The sequence below is a fragment of the Urocampus carinirostris genome, chromosome 7 (genome assembly GCF_059441175.1).
Source record: "Urocampus carinirostris isolate Australia breed hairy pipefish chromosome 7, RoL_Ucar_1.0, whole genome shotgun sequence".
NCBI classification, from domain to species: domain Eukaryota; kingdom Metazoa; phylum Chordata; class Actinopteri; order Syngnathiformes; family Syngnathidae; genus Urocampus; species Urocampus carinirostris.
The window spans coordinates 20,585,784-20,608,239 of NC_142355.1; the positions used below are offsets into that span (position 1 = coordinate 20,585,784).

At 39.6% G+C, this 22,456-nt stretch overlaps 2 protein-coding genes across 2 annotated transcripts in view; both read left to right on the plus strand.

Moving 5' to 3' along the window:
• On the plus strand, positions 1–17,285 carry pidd1 (p53-induced death domain protein 1). The gene is made up of 15 exons (XM_088340107.1): positions 1–654; positions 6,060–6,473; positions 6,547–6,682; positions 6,761–6,826; positions 6,906–7,107; positions 7,171–7,314; positions 7,385–7,558; positions 9,506–9,653; positions 10,462–10,597; positions 10,659–10,809; positions 11,758–11,881; positions 11,992–12,107; positions 12,272–12,379; positions 13,655–13,851; positions 15,806–17,285. Exons 1-15 carry the CDS (start codon positions 306–308, stop codon positions 16,026–16,028), a joined length of 2,688 nt encoding a protein of 895 aa, XP_088196233.1. The 5' UTR covers positions 1–305; the 3' UTR covers positions 16,029–17,285.
• Positions 17,286–18,204: 919 nt separating this feature from the next.
• Positions 18,205–22,456, plus strand: part of slc25a22a (solute carrier family 25 member 22a) — a 31,690-nt gene continuing 27,438 nt past the window's right edge. The window contains exon 1 of the mRNA XM_088340106.1: positions 18,205–18,447. The gene's annotated coding sequence lies outside the window, so the exon portion shown is untranslated. The remainder of the gene's footprint in view (positions 18,448–22,456) is intronic.

Here is a 22,456-nt window from a genome sequence, read left to right on the forward strand (position 1 = left end):
GTAACTTCGGCCTCATCGTTCGACTTTGCCGACAGTCCAATGTGAAAAGAAGACCGACAACATTAAGGAATGGACTGGTGCCAACTTTGCTACGACTCTAAAACAGACCAGGGACCGTCAACAGTGGAGAAAGCTGTCCAGAGTTGCGCCCTCATTGGTACAGCATTCAGGAGAAAGACAACGGTAAAGGTGGAGAAAAGGATCCTGGCTGCAAATTAGAAAACAAACATGATGCAGTGAGAAGATGTGAAGCAAAACTCCAAGTTGAATACAGTGACAAACTGCAACCCCCAGTGACAGCTGAAATGCAGAGACAAAGTGATGTTGGGGAAGATGCTGCCTCTGTGTCTTCCTCCAGCTTCATGGACACCTTCAACCCTTCCATATCCAGCCTTTCGTCATCCTCCTCTGTTGTTTGTCTCACACCACCGTTACCTTCCAATGTGGGGCTTTCGGCTGTGTTGACTGATACCAGGCTGACCCTGGATGTCTACCTTGGCGGTGCATCGGTACTGCCACTGCTTTGGGATTCCATTCCAGGGCATCTCAAGGGGCTCCGGTACTTGAGACTCGGCTCTGAGGACAAACATGCATTGAGTGGGGCTCTGAATGTCCTCCCGCATTTGACAGAGCTACGCTCACTTGCCATAAGAGGTACTCTATGTACTTGCAATTATTTTTTTTAGGAAATTACATCACGAGCTCATTTATTTACAAACATGCAGTGTTGCAAACCTGAGCTAACAGCAAGGCAAAAACCATTCGGTAAAACAGGACTATGTAGATCTAATATGAGAAATAGTCAAGTCTCATTTATTTGTATAGTCCCTAATCACAAGATGTCTCAAAAGTTTGCACAGGATTACATTACACCATCGCCTGATCTTAAACCAACATGCGGTCAAGGAAAAACTCAAAACCTCAGCATGAGGAAAAAAGAAACCTTGAGAAGGGGCCTCACAAGTGGCAATCCCCCTTCCAGGATGACCAGGGTGCAATAGATTTAGCATTGGGTAACAGTACACAAACATATCGAACATCAATAAAAGAGAACAATAGGTAACATGTTGAAATTTGTCCAGAATTTGCTTGACATAATAAAGATTACACCTCACATTTTTATTGACACTATGCAAACAGCAAGGGACTGTTAAGTACCAATACCAGATATCAATATATATGCTGACTAATAAACCTTATTTATTAATTTTTTTCATACCAGCCTTTAGGACAGGGGTGTCAAACTCATTTTAACCCGGGGGCCACACGATAGAACAAACATTCTGTCGGGGGCCAGACTAGTAGATTAAAGAGAAAGAAAAAGAGGGATAAAGAAATAAGAGAAAGAGGGAGGGAAAAGAAGAGAGAGGGCGGGACAAAGAAGGAGATAAACAGAAAAGTCGTAAGAGAGGGGGAAAAAAGGGAGAGGAAGAAAGAAATCCAAAGAGAAATAGAAAGACAGAAGGAGAGAAAAGAGAAAAGAAAGCGTGAAGGGTAGGAAGAAAGAAAAAGAAAAGGGAGAAAAGGAAAAATGGAAGTTAAAGCAAAAGAAGTTAAAAAGACACAGAGACAGAGACAAAGAGAAAAAAAGGAAGTGAAAAAAGAGAGACACAGAGAGTGAAAGAGACAGAGAGCTGGAAAAAAGGGGTGAGAGAGAGAGAGAGAGAGAGAGAGAGAGAGAGAGAGAGAGAGAGAGAGAGAAAGAAATACAAGTACGGTGTCTTTGTGAGAGGCACCTGGCTTTGGCAACATCAAGTTGACATATTTCGACCTGCTGCTTGTTTTTCTCTTGTGCTTCTCTGAGTGTTCTCGCGGGCCGGATTCAATCCCTTAGCGGGCCTGATCTGGCCCGCGGGCCGCCTGTTTGACACCTGTGCTTTAGGATATCACTTATTGCCGTTCTCTTGTCTTTTTTGCTTTCACTTTTGGACACATGTGTGGCTAAAACCACTTACAGTAGGGACGAACTTATTCGGTTGGGTGGGCGTCTAAATTTCGACTCTTCGGGCACTTTTTATACCACCCATGATATACCGAGCGAACTTCAAAGAGACCCGGCATCTTTGTGGACATCTATTCCTCTTAATAAGCGGCGGCGGCGGCCACAACGGCGTACACAAAGAAGGCGGAAACGCGGCTGCCGTGCAGGTAGATGTGTGAAGCGTGTGAAGTCTAAGCAGCAGGATGGACGCGAGGATGTATCTAATTCCACCATTCATTCCTCGCCGGACAACCGAAGCTTTAAACTCAGCGCTCACGAACGGCCACAACACCGGGAGCTTTTGAAGATCTCGACAAAGACTACAAAGAGTTCAGCTAAGTCAAATGATTCAGCGAAGCTAAAATTTGGTCTGCTAAATATTAGATCGCTTGCTCCAAAAGCTTTACTTGTTGATAACCTCATTCGTGATTATAAACTGAATTGTATGGGTCTTTGTGAAACGTGGTTACGCCCGGATGAGTACTTAGCGCTTAATTATGCTTCTCCCCCAGACTACCAGAGTAGTCATATAGCACGCACGCTGAAAAGGGGTGGTGGTGTTGCGCTAATCTCCGAAAAATCGCTCAAATTTAATCCACGGACCGCTAATAATTACAAAACGTTTGAGGCTCTTGTGATGCGGTCCCCTCAATTGTCAATTGATGTAATAACTATCTATCGTGCTCCTGGGCCATACACAACTTTCTTAGACGAATTTGCTGAACTTTTGTCTGAACTAGTAACCTATGCAGACAAAATTATAATTATGGGAGACTTTAACATTCATATGAATGACCCACAAAGTTCACTTACTATTGCTTTTAGTTCTTTAATTGATGGATTTGGTTTTACTCAACTGGTTGATTTGCCAACCCATAAAAATGGGAACACGCTAGACTTGATTCTGACTCGAGGAGTTTTAACCTCAAACATTATGGTGCTACCGTGTACTACCGTTATCTCCGATCATTATTTAGTGACATTTGAGGTGCTAACTAAATGTAGTGTTAAAAAAGCTGAAGGATTTAGCGGACGCAATATAAGCACTGGCACAGTTTCTGAGCTCCTTGAACTCCTTCCTGGAGCAGTTGCGTCCTTTCCTAAATACACTGGCTCGATAGACTCACTCACGAATGAGTTCAATACCACCCTGACTAGTGTGATGGATACCATAGCGCCCATAAAACTAAAATCACGTCCTAAAAGACGCACACCTTGGTTTACAGATGAAACTAGAACCCTTAAAAAAGAATGCAGGAAATGGGAGAGAAAATGGCGCGCCACCAAGCTTGAGGTTTTCCATCAAACCTGGTGTGATAGCTTGTTAAAGTATAAAGCGGCCCTTGCCACTGCAAAATCGGCCTACCTTTCGAAGGTGATTGCGTCTCAAAAGAACAACCCCAAAGCCCTTTTTGACACTGTAGCATCGCTTACAAGGCAACAGACTATCGCTGATAGTTCGACACACTCTGCTCAGGACTTAATGGTCTTCTTCACTAAAAAGATTCAATGCATACAGGAAGAAATTGCTAAAGATACTATTAGTACCACTCGTATTAAAGAACTGAAATTTGCAGATGCACGACAGGGTGGCTGCCCAGGGAAAATGGCCGGTTTTAGTGAACTGTCACTTGATGATCTCAAACAAGTGGTGACTGCGGCCAAACCGACAACTTGCCAGTTCGACCCGCTCCCAGGTTCACTTATTAAAAGTCTTTTTAGCGTCATTGGGCCTTCAGTTCTAAATATTATAAATACATCACTCTCCTCAGGTGTAGTTCCAGCAGCTTTTAAGTCCGCCGTTATTAAACCCACACTGAAACGACCCAACCTTGATCCAGAAATCTTAAGTAATTACAGACCTGTGTCAAACCTACCTTTCCTCTCTAAAGTACTCGAAAGAGTAGTGGCACAGCAGCTGAATGCTTTCATTTCTGAGAATAACCTTTTTGAATCCATGCAATCAGGATTCAGGGCTAACCACTCTACTGAGACAGCTCTGATCAAGGTAACAAATGATCTCCTACTGGCAATGGATTCTGGCGCTTCATCACTTTTGTTGCTGCTGGATCTTAGTGCTGCTTTTGACACAGTGCGCCACAATATCCTACTAGAACGGTTGGAAAAATGGATTGGTCTCTCAGGAACCGTCCTCTCGTGGTTCAGATCCTACCTCTCCGATAGGACGCACTGTGTGAAATATGGTGAAACGACATCTGAGCCCTTTAATGTTACCTGCGGTGTTCCGCAGGGTTCAGTGCTCGGCCCCCTACTTTTCAACATTTACATGCTTCCATTGGGTGATATTATTCGCAAGTACAATATCAGCTTCCACTGCTACGCAGACGACACTCAACTATATCTTCCGTTGGAGGAATCTTCCACACTAAACTGTGGAAATTTGGAGGCCTGTCTCACTGAGATTAAAGAGTGGATGTCACTCAATTTCTTGCGTCTTAACCCTGAAAAGACCGAAATGTTAGTCATTGGTCCTTCTAAATGCCGGGACTTCTTCTCAAAAACTGCTGTGAACATTGACAAATGTCACATCACACAGAGTGACTCAGTTAAAAATGTAGGTGTCATATTTGACCCTGATCTATCCTTTGAGATGCATGTAAAGCAAATTACTAGAACTGCCTTCTTCCATCTTCGCAACATTGCTAAAATCCGTTCAATACTGTCTCAGTCTGATGCGGAAACAATAATTCATGCATTTGTTACCTCCCATCTCGACTACTGTAATGCACTACTTTCCGGTCTCCCGAAGTCCAGAATCAAGTCTCTTCAGCTAGTACAAAATGCCGCAGCGAGGCTTTTAACTAGGACAAAAAAGTACGATCACATAACACCGATTTTGGCTAACCTGCATTGGCTCCCAGTTAGCCAAAGATGTGACTTCAAAGTTCTCTTAGTACTGTACAAAATCATACATGGACTTGCTCCCTCTTATCTTTCAGATCTGATCGGCCGCTATGTCCCGGTCCGAAGCCTACGATCTGAGAGTGCCGGTCTTCTGGTGATCCCGAGAGCAAAGAAGTCTTCTGCTGGTTCGAGAGCGTTCTCCATCCGGGCACCGGTGCTGTGGAATGCTCTTCCCCCTGAGATCCGATCTGCTACCTCAGTGGAAATGTTTAAATCTAAACTTAAAACTCACCTATACTCCATTGCATACGAATAACCTACTCGTCTTGTCGGTTGAAAATAGTCTGTGTAATATAGTGTAACAATCTGTGAAGCCCTTTGAGACTCTTCGTGATTTAGGGCTATACAAATAAAAATGACTTGACTTGACTTGACTACTTGGGATGGTATTGGATACCAGTATTGGCTACCTATTAGCAGCCATTTATCAATCAGTTGTACAGTTCCTTTACATAAATGCAATATTAAAGAGAAATGTTAGCATTTCAAAGTATTTCTTAAAAAACATCAGTCTTTTTGCAAAGGGAACATGTATTTTAGGTATTACTCTTAAAATATGTGGTAAGGTTAATTTTTCTCACTGTCTCTGTATGGTCATTGGTCTGAAAACGTGTGGTAACAAACATCTCTTCGAATAGCTTTACATTTTCACAGTAAACCCCCCCTCCCGAAAAAATACACAGCATGCAATCAAATTGGTGGTCTATAAAAATTATGTTCTACCAACACTATACCAGAATTTTCTTCCACTGGGGTTGGAATTTTTACGACTTTTTAAATTCACTTCATCTCTGGACACTACTTTGCAGAAGATCAGTGTACTATCAACAATTGTATATGTAATATTTTAGTTACGATTACTTATTGTAATAAGAATATAAAAATAAATGGTCAATGTTTGTGGTTCACTCATCTCCCTAGATATATTTAATCCGTTTCTAATGTTATTTAACATTTTCTTTGTCCTTACCTGTGGTTTTACCTAAAGGCATCAAAGCTGAGGATCAAAGGCAAATGTTATGTGCTTTGGACTCGCTCTTAAAAAATATTTGCTTTATTGTCCTAAGATATTGTCTGCACGTAAATTGCAATGTACCTAACTACTAATTCCATTAATTTCCACATTTATGTAACTATTTTTTTTGCATTTAAGGGCACTGTGTTTATGACACTCAAGGAAACCCCCTTCCTGGCCTCCTCACCACTTTGCCCTCATCCCTCATCTCTTTATGTCACCTGGTACACTTGGATCTCTCCTTCAACCAGCTTTCCGTCCTTCCGTCGTGCCTTCTCAGCATCCCCGTCCTGTCGGTCTTGCTACTGTGTCACAACCGTTTCTCGGAGCTGTCATCTGATATAGGCCAGCTGGCCAGCCTCACCTATCTCTCGCTCATCGGAAACAAGTTGGTTTCCCTCCCTGCCAGTTTAGGCCAGCTTAAGCAACTACAGACATTAGATGTTTCAGATAACCTCCTTGAGGAGCTGCCTGATGAAATTGGTTCTTTGGAAGAGCTTGTTAAGTTGGAACTGTCCCACAACAAGCTTAAGAGGCTTCCGGAGACCATGGGTATGAATGTTATACATTTTGTGTGTAAATACAGTACAAAACCACAAAAGTAAGTCTTCTTTTTGGTGCCCAGGCTCGCTTTGTTCCTTGAGGGAGCTCCTCATTTTCAGCAATGACCTTCGCTGTATTCCATCATGCCTGAACCTTTTGCCGTGTTTGAAAATCGATGTTCGGGATAATCCTTTAGGGAAACCGCCAACTCCTCCGCCTCCTTCCCTTACTTCTGGTGAGTAAAAAATGAGCTCAGGGGCACTTTATTAATATTATCATCAACTCCCATCTGAAATTATCTTCTCACTAGATGAATCAAAGCCAAACATTCCCGAGTTGCATCTATTGTTCAATCAGCACAGGTGCATATGTTTAAATTTGCTCCCACTTATCCACACTATACTGTATATTAATGACAATTTTGGTCTTATGACCATTCAGTTTTAGTGTTACGTCGGCTGGGCTTCATGTTTTTCTCCCAGGGGGGACGCAGCTGATGTTCCCCCCAGGGTGCCTGCAGTCGCCGATAACTCTGGAGTGGTCCGAAAAGAGACCACAGAAAAAGTGGGTGTGGCTTGAGGAGCACGACATCCTCGTCAGCCGTCCACTTGAACTTCGTCCTCACGGCATTACATTCCTCAAGGTTTGTCGTGTTTAACGGTATGTGCTAAATATCTGCTAAATGAAAAGGAACTTTTCTTTCCAGCCCGTAGAAGTGTGCATAGTACATCACCGCAAAAAGTGGAAGGAGGTGGTCGTACGAAAGTATGATGGAACCTCGTGGGACACTTTACCTACTTCTCTCAGAAAAGGACATGACAACATTAGATCACTGGGGCATCCAGCCAGGGTAAATTAATCTCACATACAGCAAATCAAACATTCCTATACAATCAGCTAAATGTGTTCTATGTTTTTAGCTGGCCTGCTGTTCTGTGAGCCAGTTTTCCTGGTTCATCGCAGTAGCCCGTCCTGTGAGAGACAGTTGCTCAGTTACCCCAGAAGGAACCCTTTTGGTGTCCAGCGCTGACCCTGGGGTCAAGCTTAACTTCCCTCCAGACTCCACCAGTCAAACCCGCACTATAACATTACAGGTAGTAATGTAATTTTATTTGTTTTTATTTGTTTTAACTGACATACAATTGCCCCTCTACATACAAGATTGATCCGTTCTCAGATGCTCATATCCAAATTTCTCGTATCTCGAACAAAATTTCCCCATAAGAGATAACTGAATACCAATCAATCGGTTCCGGGCCTCCCAAAATGATCCAAGTTAACTCTTAATACCTATAAAACACATGTCCCTGATCACTAAAAACACATTCAAACAGTAATCAAGGAAAAAAAAAATCACAGTAGTAAGATGAATAAGATGATATTAACGGATAAACATTTTACTATGAGTATCAACCATGAAGGAAGTCAGTTGTTCTAATAAAGGTGTATGCTTGGTGGTTGTGGAGGAGTGAGGAATCACGAGAGAGCATGATTAAAAAAAAAAAACAAAATCAAAAAACACAAGTGAGCAGGTTTGGCTCTGTATGGCGGGAAATGCACGTGCTAACTGGGACAAACGGGTGCTGGCAGTGAGCTGTCTCGAGCACTCCGGTCCTTTACCGGAAGTGTCTGGAAATCCCTGTGACTTGGATTTCCTCACAATAAGTTTTTTGCTCATCTCAAATCTTGAATTTCTAGTAACTAGAGTATATCACATGCAGTAGGGCCAGTATTTGTGGTTTTAAACAGGGTTGATGACCATTTTTGGAGCTAAAATTTGGTTAAGATTAATAATAAATATGGTCACACGGCTGCTACAATTTATACAGGTTTCTCAGAAAAACACACAATCTTCCTCTAACAACAATTGCCGTATTGCAGAACAAATTCCCAGAGTAGGCATGAATGCAATGCCAAGAATGTCAGTCCAGAATGCTAAGCTTGATTGAGCAATTATCTCTGAGAATGATAGAAATTTACTCATACTGATTTTAGGATGAGTAAAGACTTACAGTGTATGAAAAACAATGCTCGTGAGTTTTTATTGCTCTGCATGCTTAGGAAATCTAGAAATCACAGGATTTTAAAGATTCTCGGCTTAAATATATCTGAATTTTAAATGAAACACAACTTAACCATTAGTTTACACCTCAAAAAATATCAAAATAATTACAATACTGAAAATAAGTGTCTTAAATTTCCAAATATTTTACCGCCTGACCCCAATCTTCGTCTGAAATCATCTTTGTAGCTCTTTTGTTGCGTGTGCAAGTACCGTAAAATGTGGACTATAAGGCACACCTGATTATAAACCGCACCCAGTACATTTTTAAAGGAAAAACACTTTGTACGTACATAAGCTGCACCTGACTATGAGCCACACGTGACCACATTTAAACATGACAGCCTGCCGGTTGGCCGCCTGACTTTTGATTTAAAAAAAACAAAACAAACAAGCGTGCCTGTACGATGTTACCAGTCACTGAAATACGTCATGCCAAGCTTAAACTCTTGGGATTCAAGATATGATGATCGTTTTAAAATTTACTCACATTATTTCCGTTGACAAATAAACAGACTCGTTTAATTATTCCCAATATGGCAGTTAGCCCTCCCCTTTTGATTGACACCTTTTTCATGATGAGGGTTTTTTCATGCTAGTTTTATTTCTGAACAAAGCACGAAGTTACATCAAACCACCCTCTTTCTCAACACATATATCCCACGTGACTCACTCTTACCCTTACTGCTTGGGTGCCTCTGGCAGGCGTCAGAAAAACAAAAAGCATAAATTAGCGGCATTGTTGCATGAGCCAGAGGGTTGACTGCTTGGGAAAAAGTCGCGGCTTATAGTTCAAATTTTACGGTATGTGAAATTCTTAAATGCATTTAAATAAACTTCCTTTTTCATTTTTATGTGAGTTTGGGCAGGCATTTGGACTGTATTTGAAACAGTTCTCTTTTTACTTTCACCATTTTCATCCTAGAATAAAAGAAAACTACCAGCATGCGCGTGAAATCACCCTGTTTCTCTGCCATAGGTGGTTCAGGTGTCTGTGTCTGAGGTCCAAGCGCTATGCGGTGATCCACACGCGAGCGTTAGCCCTCTGATCTGTCTTTCACAAATTCCCAGCATGCATTTTATGCAGCCAATCAAAGTTCAGGTGCCATTGCCACCAGGGGTGACAGGTAAAACAAGATTCATTGATAGAAATGTGAAAGTTTTGCTCTCTTATTGTATCTTCAGATTCGATTTGTAAATATACCATAATTTTTACACTATAAGGCACACCGGATTTTAAGGCGGACCCCCAAAAATGGTCTTTTGTGATTTTTTTTTTTTTTTTTTTTTTTTCAAATGTGAGGCACACAGGGTCAAAAGGCACTTAAGATTGATACTACTGTAAGGGCTAAGATTGTACCAGGTAGTCCCCTGAGAACACCTGAGTAGCTAGGGAACTGGTTCTGGTCATTGTTATTATCTAGGAAATTTGATTTCTAACTGGCATGATGTTTTGATGGTTGACTAAACCTATTATAATGTTACATTTAACAATTACCTGGTGCAACATCCATTTTGGCCTGGCCGGATCTTATCCACCGTACCACTAGGGATACGACACATGAAAAGGCATTACACACAAGTTTTTACAAAGCGAACGATATTCTGAACTGAACGAAGAGAAAAGTATCGTGAGAGGTTATTCGGTCGTTCTAAACTGAATAAAGGGAACGACATTGTCACTTACAATGCTTAGTCTGAGCTGAGGAAAAAGTGTCACTAATTTCTCTTTAAAATACCTTGTACCATCACTAAAAATAGTCTCATAATAAGATAAGACCTAATGCTTTCTGGCAAAATTTGGGTTTTTTCGGTCCGTCTTATTGTCTGGAAAACATGGTACATATACTACAATGAACTGTACTAAATGACTAACTTAAGTTTTGTTATAATGCTGAAGGTTTCTTTCTAATATCTAAGTTGGTGTGCCTACAGGTCTTACGGTTAATAAGTCATGTCTGTATGTGCTACATGGAGACCCGACCGCTCAAACTTGGACGGACATCACACCACAAGTGTCGCTCTATGTCACGCACTTGTATGCCATATTCTACATTACACATTTCTCCTGGTGAGTATCAAATGTCATTTTCATATCCATATAACGAACCTAAGTGTGTGTTCTATCGCAGGTACTGGCTATGGTACAGGACTCAGAGCTGTGTTAGTGGCATGGTAAGAAAGGTGTACCAACGGCTAAAGCAGTTCAAAGTCCAGTTTATGGTGCTCCAGCGGAAAACGGACCCTTCACAAGTACTGCTGCAGTGTTTACCAGCTAACAAGGTTGAGCTTGAGTTTGATGTACACTGCTGCTGTTTTGTTAAGAACCTGGGTCAAAAGGAATCTGCTATTTGATTCAACTTTCTGGGTAGTTTTGAATGGAATAACACAATCTTTAGGTTGTTTAAATTATATAGGACAACATTAAAGAGAGATTGTTCATCATTTAGCGCCTCCGTGTGGTTAAAAAAAACTTCTTTAGGAAAAGAAATTGTGATTTGAATTATAAGCAAAAATTCTTCATCTATCGTCTAACTGGCAATATTTTTAAATACATACTCTTAATCTAGATTTATTTTACATAACATAAGGACTTAATTGTCAGCCATATTGCTGCACTGGGTACCCCCAATGAACAAAATGCTTTTGAAAGGCAGTTAAAAAAACTAGAAGAAAAATGGCACGATTTGGTCATTTTAGGCTCTAGAGTTTGTGTATTTCTCCTTTGTGGCACTTGTTTTCAGTTTCACTACACAGTACAGTGACATCTCGTGGACATATATTCCACAGTTACCAATTACCATTTTTTTGTTTAGTTCTGAATAGAATTACCTGGACCAAGTTTTCGTTTGTTTTTAAATGAAATAACAAAAGGTTTGGGGGTTGTTCAAAACATCATCAAATATTTCAAGGGATTATTTAAAAAAAATATATATTATTTCATAGAAAATGCACCGATTTTTAGTGCGGGGTAGAAATGGGTAATTTTCTTTGTCCACAAAAACACAGAAAGTTGGGTTAAAATAACCAAAGTAATTGATCTGTGCACACCTTACTCAAATTTTTGACCCTTTTTGTTTTGGTGTAGCATCACCTGTGACAAGTAATTGCTCTTGAAATAAAACTAATAACCACACACACTAATGTGTCTGGGGTGAGGACCCTTTTTTAATTTTTTTCTTAGATTTATGTTTATGAATCTTCTAACAAATCTCATAACATTTTCCCTAGGTGGATGACAGAGTGAAGTCACTGTCAGAGCAGTATGATGGACCACAGCCTTCAGAACTGTGTGACCTTCTGGAAGGAGAACAATTTTTTGCCGGCTTTGAAAGAGGCTTGGACATCTGCACAGGTCAGGCATCCTTTTTCAGCTTAGAAGTTTAAAAAAAAGTGCTGTTGTGGTATGATTTACATGCAACTGGCTTCTAAGCACTCTTATAGTTTCTCTTTTCCTCAATCCAGACAGGCCAGACTGCATCGGGGGAAGACTGTGTTTTGTGTTTTATTCCAGTTTAAAGAATCTTAAGGAAGTTTACATCTCTCCAGCTAAAGGTTTCCAGGGTCCAGTGAGAGGAGAAGTATGTTTTATTCATTTCTGAGTACTTGAACAAAGTTGAAATGTACAAAACATTATTAGTCCTAAACTACCCCTGATTTAAAGGTTAAGTTTTTTATGTTCATACTTTCAAAATGATGAAGATATAGTTAGAACATCATTCACATATCCTTTTTGTTTTTACAGGTCTCTTTTTACAGAGGAGACATTCCCTGTGGTTTGCCAGAGGAAGTAGTGAGGAAAAGGAAAGGACAGGACAGCCAGTGGCTTGCAACTTTACCATTAAGACTTCCTGTGAGTTGAAAACATTTCAATGATGAACATTTATTTAATATCTCTGGCACGGCAATAAATTCAATTAAGTTAATTTGATTCCTTCACCAACAATTTTGAAATTTGCTAAATCTTGAAATCGTTTACAAATCATATGTACAATAGATATTAAATACTTTATTGTGGCTAAGGCACAAACTATGAACTAGCACTAGCTATTCTATGAATCAACAAAATCGTGATTTTGTCGAGGTACAGAGTGGCACATTAACATTCACAGTAGGTTGATGTAAAAAGGGGTGGGGGTGGGGAAAAGTGTTTTGCCATCACCAGAAACGGGTGTGTTTCATTTACTTGTAAAAAATGAAAACTAAAGACCGGCCTCAGAAGTGTAAACCAGTATCATTTTATTAAAGGGTGACTTTTCTAAGGTTTTTCATTTTAATGGTCAAGAAAATTCATGCCTAACTTAATCGGCACTTTAACAATAATGATTTATTTTCAACAAAAAAAGAATTTCACATTATATGCATTTATTATACATAAGCCAAAGTCTGGATTGAGACGCTGTGGTGTGACCTTAAACAGGCAAACCATCCAAAATGGCACATTTTAAACCATTTTGCAAAGAAGAGTGGGCCAAAATTCCTCTAGAGCTTTGTGAAAGACCTATTACCAATTATTGTAAACATTTGATTTCTGTTATCGCTGCCAAAGGTGGGTTTAGGGGGCAATACATTTTTCACATAGGACCAGATCGTTTTTTTTTTTCTCTAATAAATGGAATCGACATCTCAAAACTGCATTTTTTCCCCCTTTGGATGGTTTCTGAGTAACATAAAATTTGGTTTGATGATCTGAAACCTTTTGTGAGTGATAAATTTGCAAAAACACAAATCACAAATCAGGAAAGTGGAAAATGCATTTATGTAAGTGCATATACAGAAGAGAGAGAGATGCATTAAAAAATATGTATGACAAATTTGAAGCATTTTAATCAAGATTAATTTAGATAAAAGGGGAGTAAGATCAAAATAAACTGAAATTAAAAAAACCTACATGAAACTAAGCCTTGCACTAAAGGTGATCCAAAATCAATTGATTTCTAAACTTATTACACTATGCTGTTTGTAGCTCTACATAAATGTTGAGTGAATGTATCTGAAATGCTATTTTTTGTATTCATATTCACTGTTCTTTTTACAAAAGGTGTAAAAATTTACGGATTTATTCAGCATTATTGACGTACAGTCAGACTAAGACATTATTTGGTGCTGTTTCCTGCTGTCTTGGTAGGCACTAGGTGCAGATAACAAGTATATAATGGAAGAGCTCCAGCTTCCTCCTCTGAACCTCGGCGACCCTGAGAGCGGCTACCTGACGGAAGCAAATCTGCTCTCCATTTCACTCCAAATTGGACAGGATTGGCGCATCATTGGCTTTAATCTCGGTTTAAGCTACGTGGAGTTAGAGCGCATCCAATACAAAAACAGGTTTGTGATGGCAAAAAAACAAAGGTTTTGTGGTGTTTGAAAACATGGAGATATCCTGAATGATATCCTAGATTTGAAAGGATGTCAGAATTAACATGCAGGGACCAACACAATTGTGATGGTTTTTGTCTGTCGAGCGCAGCCAAAACGAGTGAGTGGGATGTTTCAGGACTGCAGTTGGGGAGAAGTGGTTGAAAATTTTGATTGTTTTAATCTGCGCTGTTAGATGCTGCTAAGCCATCTGGGACATTGCAGGAGATTACACACATAAGTCTGATGCTCATCTCCCCTCCCTCCATCCCGCGCTTGCTTCTCACGCTCTCATGACACATCCTGCAGGCGTACAAGCAAAACTAACAGCTCAGATGCAATGGCTTTAACGGTGCTTAGTGTTGTTTTCATATTAGGAGGATCTAAGAAGGCCTTGTAAGAGACATGCAGTCGTTTAATTTTATATTTTCATTTGAAATGCAATGTTTCTCAACCTTTTCGTTTTCCAAACAGTGAAATATTTTTTAGCGATGTATCTCCAAAACGAGTTCTTTACTTAGACCACCACTAGAAAAAAACCCAGTTGTATTAGTACTTTAAAAGGGTTAAAGTAAGTCTGTGCCAGTGGGACAACCTTTTCTAACACTATACTTTTTTAGTAACAACATGTTTATAGTTTAGTAGACACACAAAATAAGGAGAGAAGACATCTGTGAATTTTGAACTTGCAGGAGAAGAGGAGAAAATTGTGCAGGTTAAAAACCTTTACAATGCCAAATAGCAAATGTGTTCTAAAAGACCTCCTGAAAGACATTACTTTATATTAAATACCCCAGGTTACCAACACAGATCCACCCTAGATGGTGTGGATATCAAAGAACAGTAACATGATTGCCCTACACTGACAAAGATGTAAACAGTGTATAGTCAGAATAACAAACAACATTGCACAATACAATAGTCAAAATAATGAGCAGGTGTCCAATATTAAAAACAGTATACTGAAAACCTGTATCATTTTCTAGAAAAAATAATGTATGTCAGCAAAATAACCTTAATATGTTTTTATTATTAAATAAAAATCCTAAAATCATCAATATTGTACCCCCAATCAAATCTTTTTTTTCTCACGTTAAGTTTTATTTTTTTCTTATTATACTTGAAAAATAAGATAAAAAGCATCGTAAAAAATAGTGAAATGTTATCCTTCAAATGACCACATTTTATGTTTGTTAACTTAAAGGATCTGTTTCTTTAGAAATTATTATTAAAATATAATTAAAAAAGACAAATAATAATTAAAAAGAGCAACATGATCTAAAAATGTTTATTTTTTTAGTCGGTTTTGTGCAGTGTAAGCAGAATTGAAGCAAGTGAAAGGATTTTAGGATAATGCTTTTTAGGGTATATTTTAACATTTCAAGTACAGTGACCTCTCGCTATAGCGGAGTTCCTTAAACAGTTTTATTACTTCACAGACTTGCATTGTGTTCTGCATTCTGATTGGCTGAACATTTATGAAGATAGTAGTTATTGGTAAGAAATAAATAAATGTTTACAGTAAACAATACCTTAATTTGTTAAACGAATGATTTGACTTGTAAAAAGGTTTTGTTCTTTAATTACAAAGCATCACAGTATTTCATCAAAAAAAATGGAAGTCTTCTTCACAGATTTCACCTACCATATGTCCATTTTAGAACCGTACCTCCTGCAATGACTAAAGGATCACTGTAGTCCTTTGAAACACTTTCAAAAAAAACCTATTTGCCCGTAGCCCTATTTCTAAACCATTGCTATAAATTATTATCATAAACTTGTAAAAAAAGGTTCACAAATATCTTGCAGTTCTGCTAAAGGAAAGTGAGTCATTGGTTATTGCTTCTTTCCTCTCTAATGGAGGTTACCGCCGTCATTAACAAGTGAGGTGATACATAATTACTACATCCTCTTTTTTCACTAGGGACAACCTTGGAGCTGTGGTGCTGGACATGCTTTTCCACTGGGCCCAAGGACAGAAAAGCGCCGGGCCCGGGGCAGTGTCACGATTGACGGCGGCTATGATTGAGAGTGGCAGGAGGGATCTTGCAGATGAGCTGGAAGATATTGTCAGTCTGGGAAAGAAAAAGTACAATGAATCACTGAGGAGAGTAGGATTGGAAGCCGAAGAGCATCCCCTCGATTAAAGACAGCAATAGAGAAGACCCCGCTGGGTGCAGGTGGCTTTATTGTTTGTTTGTCTTACTATAGACCACTGCAGAACACACATCACCATTTTTTATTTTTTTATTCGGCAACTCTCGACTTAAAAAAAATCTTGACTGAAAGATATTTCAATCATCATTTTATAATACGCTATACTGTCATCCCTCGTTACTTAGCGCTTCGAACTTTGTGGCCTCAGTGCATTGCAGGTAGAAAAGTATTATGCGATGCAATATTCCCAATCACATACTGCTACAAGCGGGTGCTGGCACAGTAGATTTTTGCCAGGCTTACCACCTGTTTTTTGCTGTTATGTCCACCCATAAGTGAACTGCACCTGTGTGACTGCATTCCATTATCCCTGATAGCATATTGGTGCTAGCAGAGACAGACAGAAGGCACTTTAGTTTAAAGACATGCCAATCTGTCCTGCCTAAAATGAACTGCACTGTTTTGGCTGTGGTCCATTATCCCCAGTTGGCTACTGCTCCGTGGAGCAAATAGCAAATTTGTGTCATGCGTAGCAGCTTTTTTTCACGTTCTTTTTGCTTAGACGAGGGAATACGGTATTATAATGAATTTGATTGGCCCATTTAGAATCTTCAGTATGACCTTAATACATGGCTATGCAAATTTTAACAGCTGTGGAGCTTTTGCCCAGCTACGGTTTCTCACGAACATCTCTTAATCCTGTAGAGTGCTGATTTTTAAAGTATGACTTTTTATTAATATTATGTGGCTAAGAGGCACAGTGATAGAAATATGAATGAAATCTCACATCCTGTTCAGATGGCTTGGCATGACCTTTTCCCGGTAATTAGGTTAGAGAAACCTCAATATTACTTTGTGGCCACAATGAGCTTTCTTTTTTTCTTGTTTAATTATTCTCGTCGAGACAATGCTAAGAGAACTACGAGTAACATTAGTAAAAAAAAAAACCTGCCGTTTCAAATAAGGCCACAGGATGCAGAGTGCCATTCGCAAAACACCCAATGGAGCTGTATTTTCTGACTACCATTAATCAACCAGAGAACTTTGAGAAAACCCATTCTATTATTTTACTGAAAAGTAATTGACGCTCTGTATGAAGAAAAAAAAACCCATCCTGGTTGTTTTTGCAGAAGTTTAAAGGAGCCTGGCTCCTTTCTGTGATAAATATGAAATATAACAGCAAAGTTACCACATTCAGGGAAACGTTTTTATTAACAAATGAAAATAAAAAGCAGAAATACTTTTAATTCAGTAAATCTTTAGTGTTGTCTTGGGATCAAGAGATCGCAGTTTGAATCCCGGCTCCTCCGTGTTACATGTTGAAGTGTCCTTGGGTAAGACACTGAACCCCTAATGCCCCCAATAAGCAGGTTGGTGCCTTGCATGGCTGCACGGCCGATATTGGTGTGTGAGTGTGTGTGTGAATGGGTAAATGTGAAGCACATTGTAAAGCGCTTTGGGAAGTCTTCATTGACTTGAAAAGTGCTCTATAAATGCAGATCATTTCATTTCATTACACTTTTCCGTCTGAATGAGTGCCTGAGTGAGATAACTGTAGTTCAATTTAATTGAATTGGTGTTTTTCTGTATTTCTTTTACAAATGCACAGTTTATAAACAATGCCAGATAGATATTTGATCTTGGTAAAGGAACAAACATATTGAGGGAATAAAATCAAGTCTCACATCCCTGAATCTTAATTATAGTAATTTTGAGCCTCCGAAAAGACCCCCTTTTATGCCATTTATTAGTCTGGCCCCCGTGAGATATTTTTCCTACCATGTTGGCCGCAAGTTAAAATAAGTTTGACACCCCTCGTCTACTGGCTGGTGGAGAACAGAGTGAGAATATATTTTTTTGTGGCTCAATTTTTTACGTTTAAAATCTTCCAGTATTATTTCTGTACCGGTAATTCATACAGCAAAGGACTATGTGCGCGTTCATGGCAGGAGGATTAATACGATCTTTTAATTTATGAACCCTGTGGACATGACTTACACATTTATATTTATATTTTCATATGTTCTGTGCGCCACCATCTGGAGGTGGCGACAGCATTCTGTTTTTCAAGGTCATTCCCATCCCCCCAGATTTTACACCTTTTGGAAATTCACTTTCAAAGCGTGTGTGTTTCCGCTTTAAAACCACTAGAGGACTCTGTTCTTTTTTTTTTTTACGTCCTTTCCTTTTTTTCCTATCCAAGTCATCCTGCATCCACTGCTACTCCCCCTCCCCTTACCTCCCACCCTCCCTTCATCCATACCTTGTTTCCACCTCCTCTTCCTCCCTCCGATGCTAGTAAGACCGACGTTTCGTCGTTCTGTCAGTTTAAAATATCCAGCGGGTCCCTGGCTTTTGATTCCAACATCTACACGGGAGAAAAGGGGTTAACGACAGAAGACATTTGTGGTATGTACTCATGATTGTCTTTTTTGTGGGCGGTGTGTGCTCAAGGCGCACAAAACCAACGATCGAATCGACGTGAGGAGATTTTATTAAACATTGAGGCTGCTGCATCATGTGGCTCGGGAAAAAAACAAGAAAATATGAGAGCTCTCAATTTTACCGGCGAACAGTGGTTGCGAAAGGATACGAGAAAATCTCACCGTTATTTCACATGCCGTGAATAGAAGCTGCGGGAAAACGCGAATCGGTTCGAAAGTATGACTTGGACGCGTTAATCCGGAATTCGGTGCAAGGGGTGTCGAGATGCATGTGTTTTAAACGTGTGATATATTCGCATTTCTTTAGCAAGGTAGCGGGCCAACGCGATCGTCTCATGCCGACTTCCTTGCCTTATCTGCGGCGCTGTTGTGTCATGTGTGCAGGAGGGGGCTTGCCTTTATTTCCAGACCATTTTGTGTGTGATTTTTTTCGCTAAATGCCTACTGATTTCTTAAAATCCGATAAAACAAACATTTTTATAATAATTTAAATTGTTAAAGGGTGGAGTGTGTCGTTTGAGGGATCTTTAAAAAGTTGAAAGTAGAATACTTTTTCTATTAAGTATGTGTTAACAATGCCCAACTGAGAGCACCCTTATTTTTTTTCCACACACCTATCAACTTTCATCTTACTTTTAGCAAAGCTGTTCAGGGGGGGACCCATAAGGTAGGAAGAATGGGGGGAGGGGAGGGGTTGTGTAGAGTAATCTCAAAAATGTGTCCACGTTTTGTTTGTATTTGTTAGTGTGGCATGTAAATGGTGAAAGTAAGAAAATGCATGTTTCCAGTACAACCCAAACACAAAGAAAGATGAAAAACTCTAAAAAATTTCAAGTCAAGTCACATTTATTTGTATATCCCTTAATCACAAAATTTCTCAAAGGACTGCACAGGTTAGAATTACACCATCCCCTGATCTTAAACTGACATGCGGGCTCAAAATGCACATACTTGCATGCAAATAACAAGGACCTATACAGAGGCTGGAGTGATGACACAAGCCAGGAGATGGTGGTCACATGTCAAAATTTCCAATTCCGTATAGCTCCTTTATTTATTTTTTAAACATATTTTAACATATTTTACATGTAGCACAAAGCATTAATTTTTCAGCTAATATTTTTTTCCCAATGGCTTTAGAAGTATCGAAAAATAAGCAAACAATCTTTGAAAAGAGTGTTTTATTTTAGTTAAAAGTGATTAAAATACAGTAAAATAATCTACCAAAAATACATTTTATTTTAGTCGAAGAATATTTCAAACAAAGTGTATTATAAGGCGCCTTTTAGAGATAAAAAACTCAATTTATTTAAATAACAACAGTAATTCAAATAGTAAGCAAAAATACATGAACTATTATAATATATAAACGTGTATTTTAAAAAGAATACCTGCAAGTGAAGACATTTGGATTATTTTACATAACATGATGCTCACTTAGAAGGGGCTAACATAATTGTCTGCTATCCTGCGTAAATTAAGTTAAGATATAGGAAAAATAAAATTATAAGCCAATTGGAATTTTCTTCGTGTTTTCAGTGCAAAAGATTTTGCTTTGTTCACACTTTAGAGTACATTTCAAAATCTTGAATAATCCTTGAAGCCTTTGAATGTGCCTAGGTTAAGCATAGTTTCATTAACTGTGGTAACATTGAGCTTCCCCCTCCCCCTTTCACTGATTCTGTAACATGGTCAGTATTAATTTATACTGTACTGTAACCACACCAGGGGGGAGTCAAGTCATCCCCTGATCTAAAACCTACATGAGGGCAAATAATACACAGATATTGTCAACATAAAATATAGGTTATTCATATGCTATAGAATAGAAGTGTGTTTTAAACCTGGATTTAAACCTTTCCACTAGGGTCACAGATCGAATCTCAGGGGGAAGAGCATTCCACAACACCGGGGCCCAAATGGAGAAAGCTCTCAAACCTGCGGAACTCTTCTTGGCTCTTGGGATCACTAGTAGATCAGCATTTTCAGAGCGAAGGCTTCGGACCAGAACATAGGGGGAAATTAAATCCGAAAGATATGAGGGAGCAAGTACATGCATGATTTGTATCCTACCAACAGAACCTTAAAATCACATCTTAAGCTAATAGGGAGGAATGAACTAGGTTGCGTCGTCTACCAAAAGAAAGTCAGTCATCAAATGTGAGAGACTTCATATTTGTTGGTTTTAGTATGGCTTATATGTAGCCTTCCCACCAGTCTCGCTTTATGGCTTAGGATGAGGATTGCTGGCCCTGCACAACATTCTTGCAGCCATGAAATTATTGATGAGCCAGACAATTCTGGGTGTACGGTGACATCCTGTACATCTTGATAGGATGTTTTCCGCACCGTTTGTCCTCTGTTGCGTATGAAAACCGCATACATATGCAACAGTCCTTCACAGCACGTTCGAATGCTTTAGGAAAGGACTTTGAATGTCACTTGGATGTGTTTGCGACAGATTACTCACTCCTATGCTTTGCTCTTGCCATGTGAAAGTCACTGAGGTCATTCAAGGATTTGACTGCGGTCTGTAAAGTGAAACCAGATGCTTCGAAGCTGTGTATTGTGAGTTTTTCGGTGTGGTCTAGAGGCAGGCTCACTAACAATGCTTTTGTAATTCCATATCCACGCTGGGGAAGCGGAGAGGCAAGCAACTCGGGGGAGCGAGGTGGGCACAGGGGAGACTGTCTAGAGGGAGACTAAATTTACCACACTGCACAGACTTCTACTAATATTTTATTTTCATATAGTCGTTGCCTTAGAATCAAACAAAAACGTTCTACCTGTGCTTTGCTCTGGCTAGCTCATTGCGAATGTGAGATTGCAAAAGGAGATTTCAAAACAGTTGGGTATATAATCCTCATGCCGGAGGGAAGAGGAAATAGTAATCAGATTTATCTGTGACACCAAGTAGTCCATCCCCTTTTTCTGCAGCACTCTCCAAAAATAGAGAGCATTTCAGAAATCGCCCCAAAACAAGCGTAATAACCACCAGCTGCCGTGGCAATAAAATCTCAATGAGGGCTGTTAAATGCTCTCATACTCCCAAAATGCATTCAACTCCAGGCACATGGGATGAAAACAACGCCAACACAAGTTAGTGTATTTTACCAGAAAGCGATGGGCTAATTGACTAAAGCATCCAGGAAAACTCGATGTGTCGTACCCGTCATTATCAGTATGTTTTTTCCTGTCATTATAATATTTGTCGTTAAAAAAAACAAAAGAATTCATCGGTCTATCCATTCGATTGGACAACACTTCCACAAAAAGGATGTTAGCTATAGGCAGAGAAATAAATTAATTTACATACCACATGTTTTCAGACCAGCAGCACGGCGGCGCAGTGGTTAGCGCGTGTGCGGCACAGTTCTGAGGTCATGGGATCGAACCTTCCTGTGTGGAGTCTGCATGTTCTCCCTGTGTTTGCTTGGGTTCTTTCCGGGCACTCCGGTTTCCTCCCACATCCTGAAAACATGCATGTCAGATTAATTGGCTGGTCCAAATTGTCCCTAAGTTTTCTGTCTCTGTGTGCCCTGCGGCTGGCAACCAGTTCAGGGTGTCCACTACCCGAAGACAGCTGGGATGGGCTCCAGCACCCCCGAGACCCTACTGAGGATAAGCAGTGCGGATAATGGACGGATGTTTTCAGACCAATACTGATACAAGCATTTTGAGTGGTCATCGATACTGATACAACATGCCTATATCCTCAGTCCATAGAATTCATTGCCTCTGCAAAAACTGTACATTTGAAAACAATATTTCTGAAATACATTTGAATCCCAAGAAAACAATATCACCAATATTGCATTTAAGGGATACTATTCATATTACTTCAGGTTCCTGATTTTAAATGGTCACTTAAAGGCAGCCGGTACTGTTCTAGGCAAGAATCAATCAAAAAAGGCTTGTATCAGCCCATGTCAACCTATTAGTAATACATTATTTGTAAATGGGCAGCATGGCTT

What these genes read in the sequence shown, in the direction of transcription:
- pidd1 (XM_088340107.1), top strand. Translation starts at nt 306, where the DNA reads ATGCAGAGACAAAGTGATGTTGGGGAAGATGCTGCCTCTGTGTCTTCC. An exon ending in CCCGCACTATAACATTACAG is followed by an intron (nt 7,559 to 9,505) that starts GTAGTAATGTAA and finishes TCTCTGCCATAG; the next exon opens with GTGGTTCAGGTGTCTGTGTC. An exon ending in AGGCTTGGACATCTGCACAG is followed by an intron (nt 11,882 to 11,991) that starts GTCAGGCATCCT and finishes TCCTCAATCCAG; the next exon opens with ACAGGCCAGACTGCATCGGG.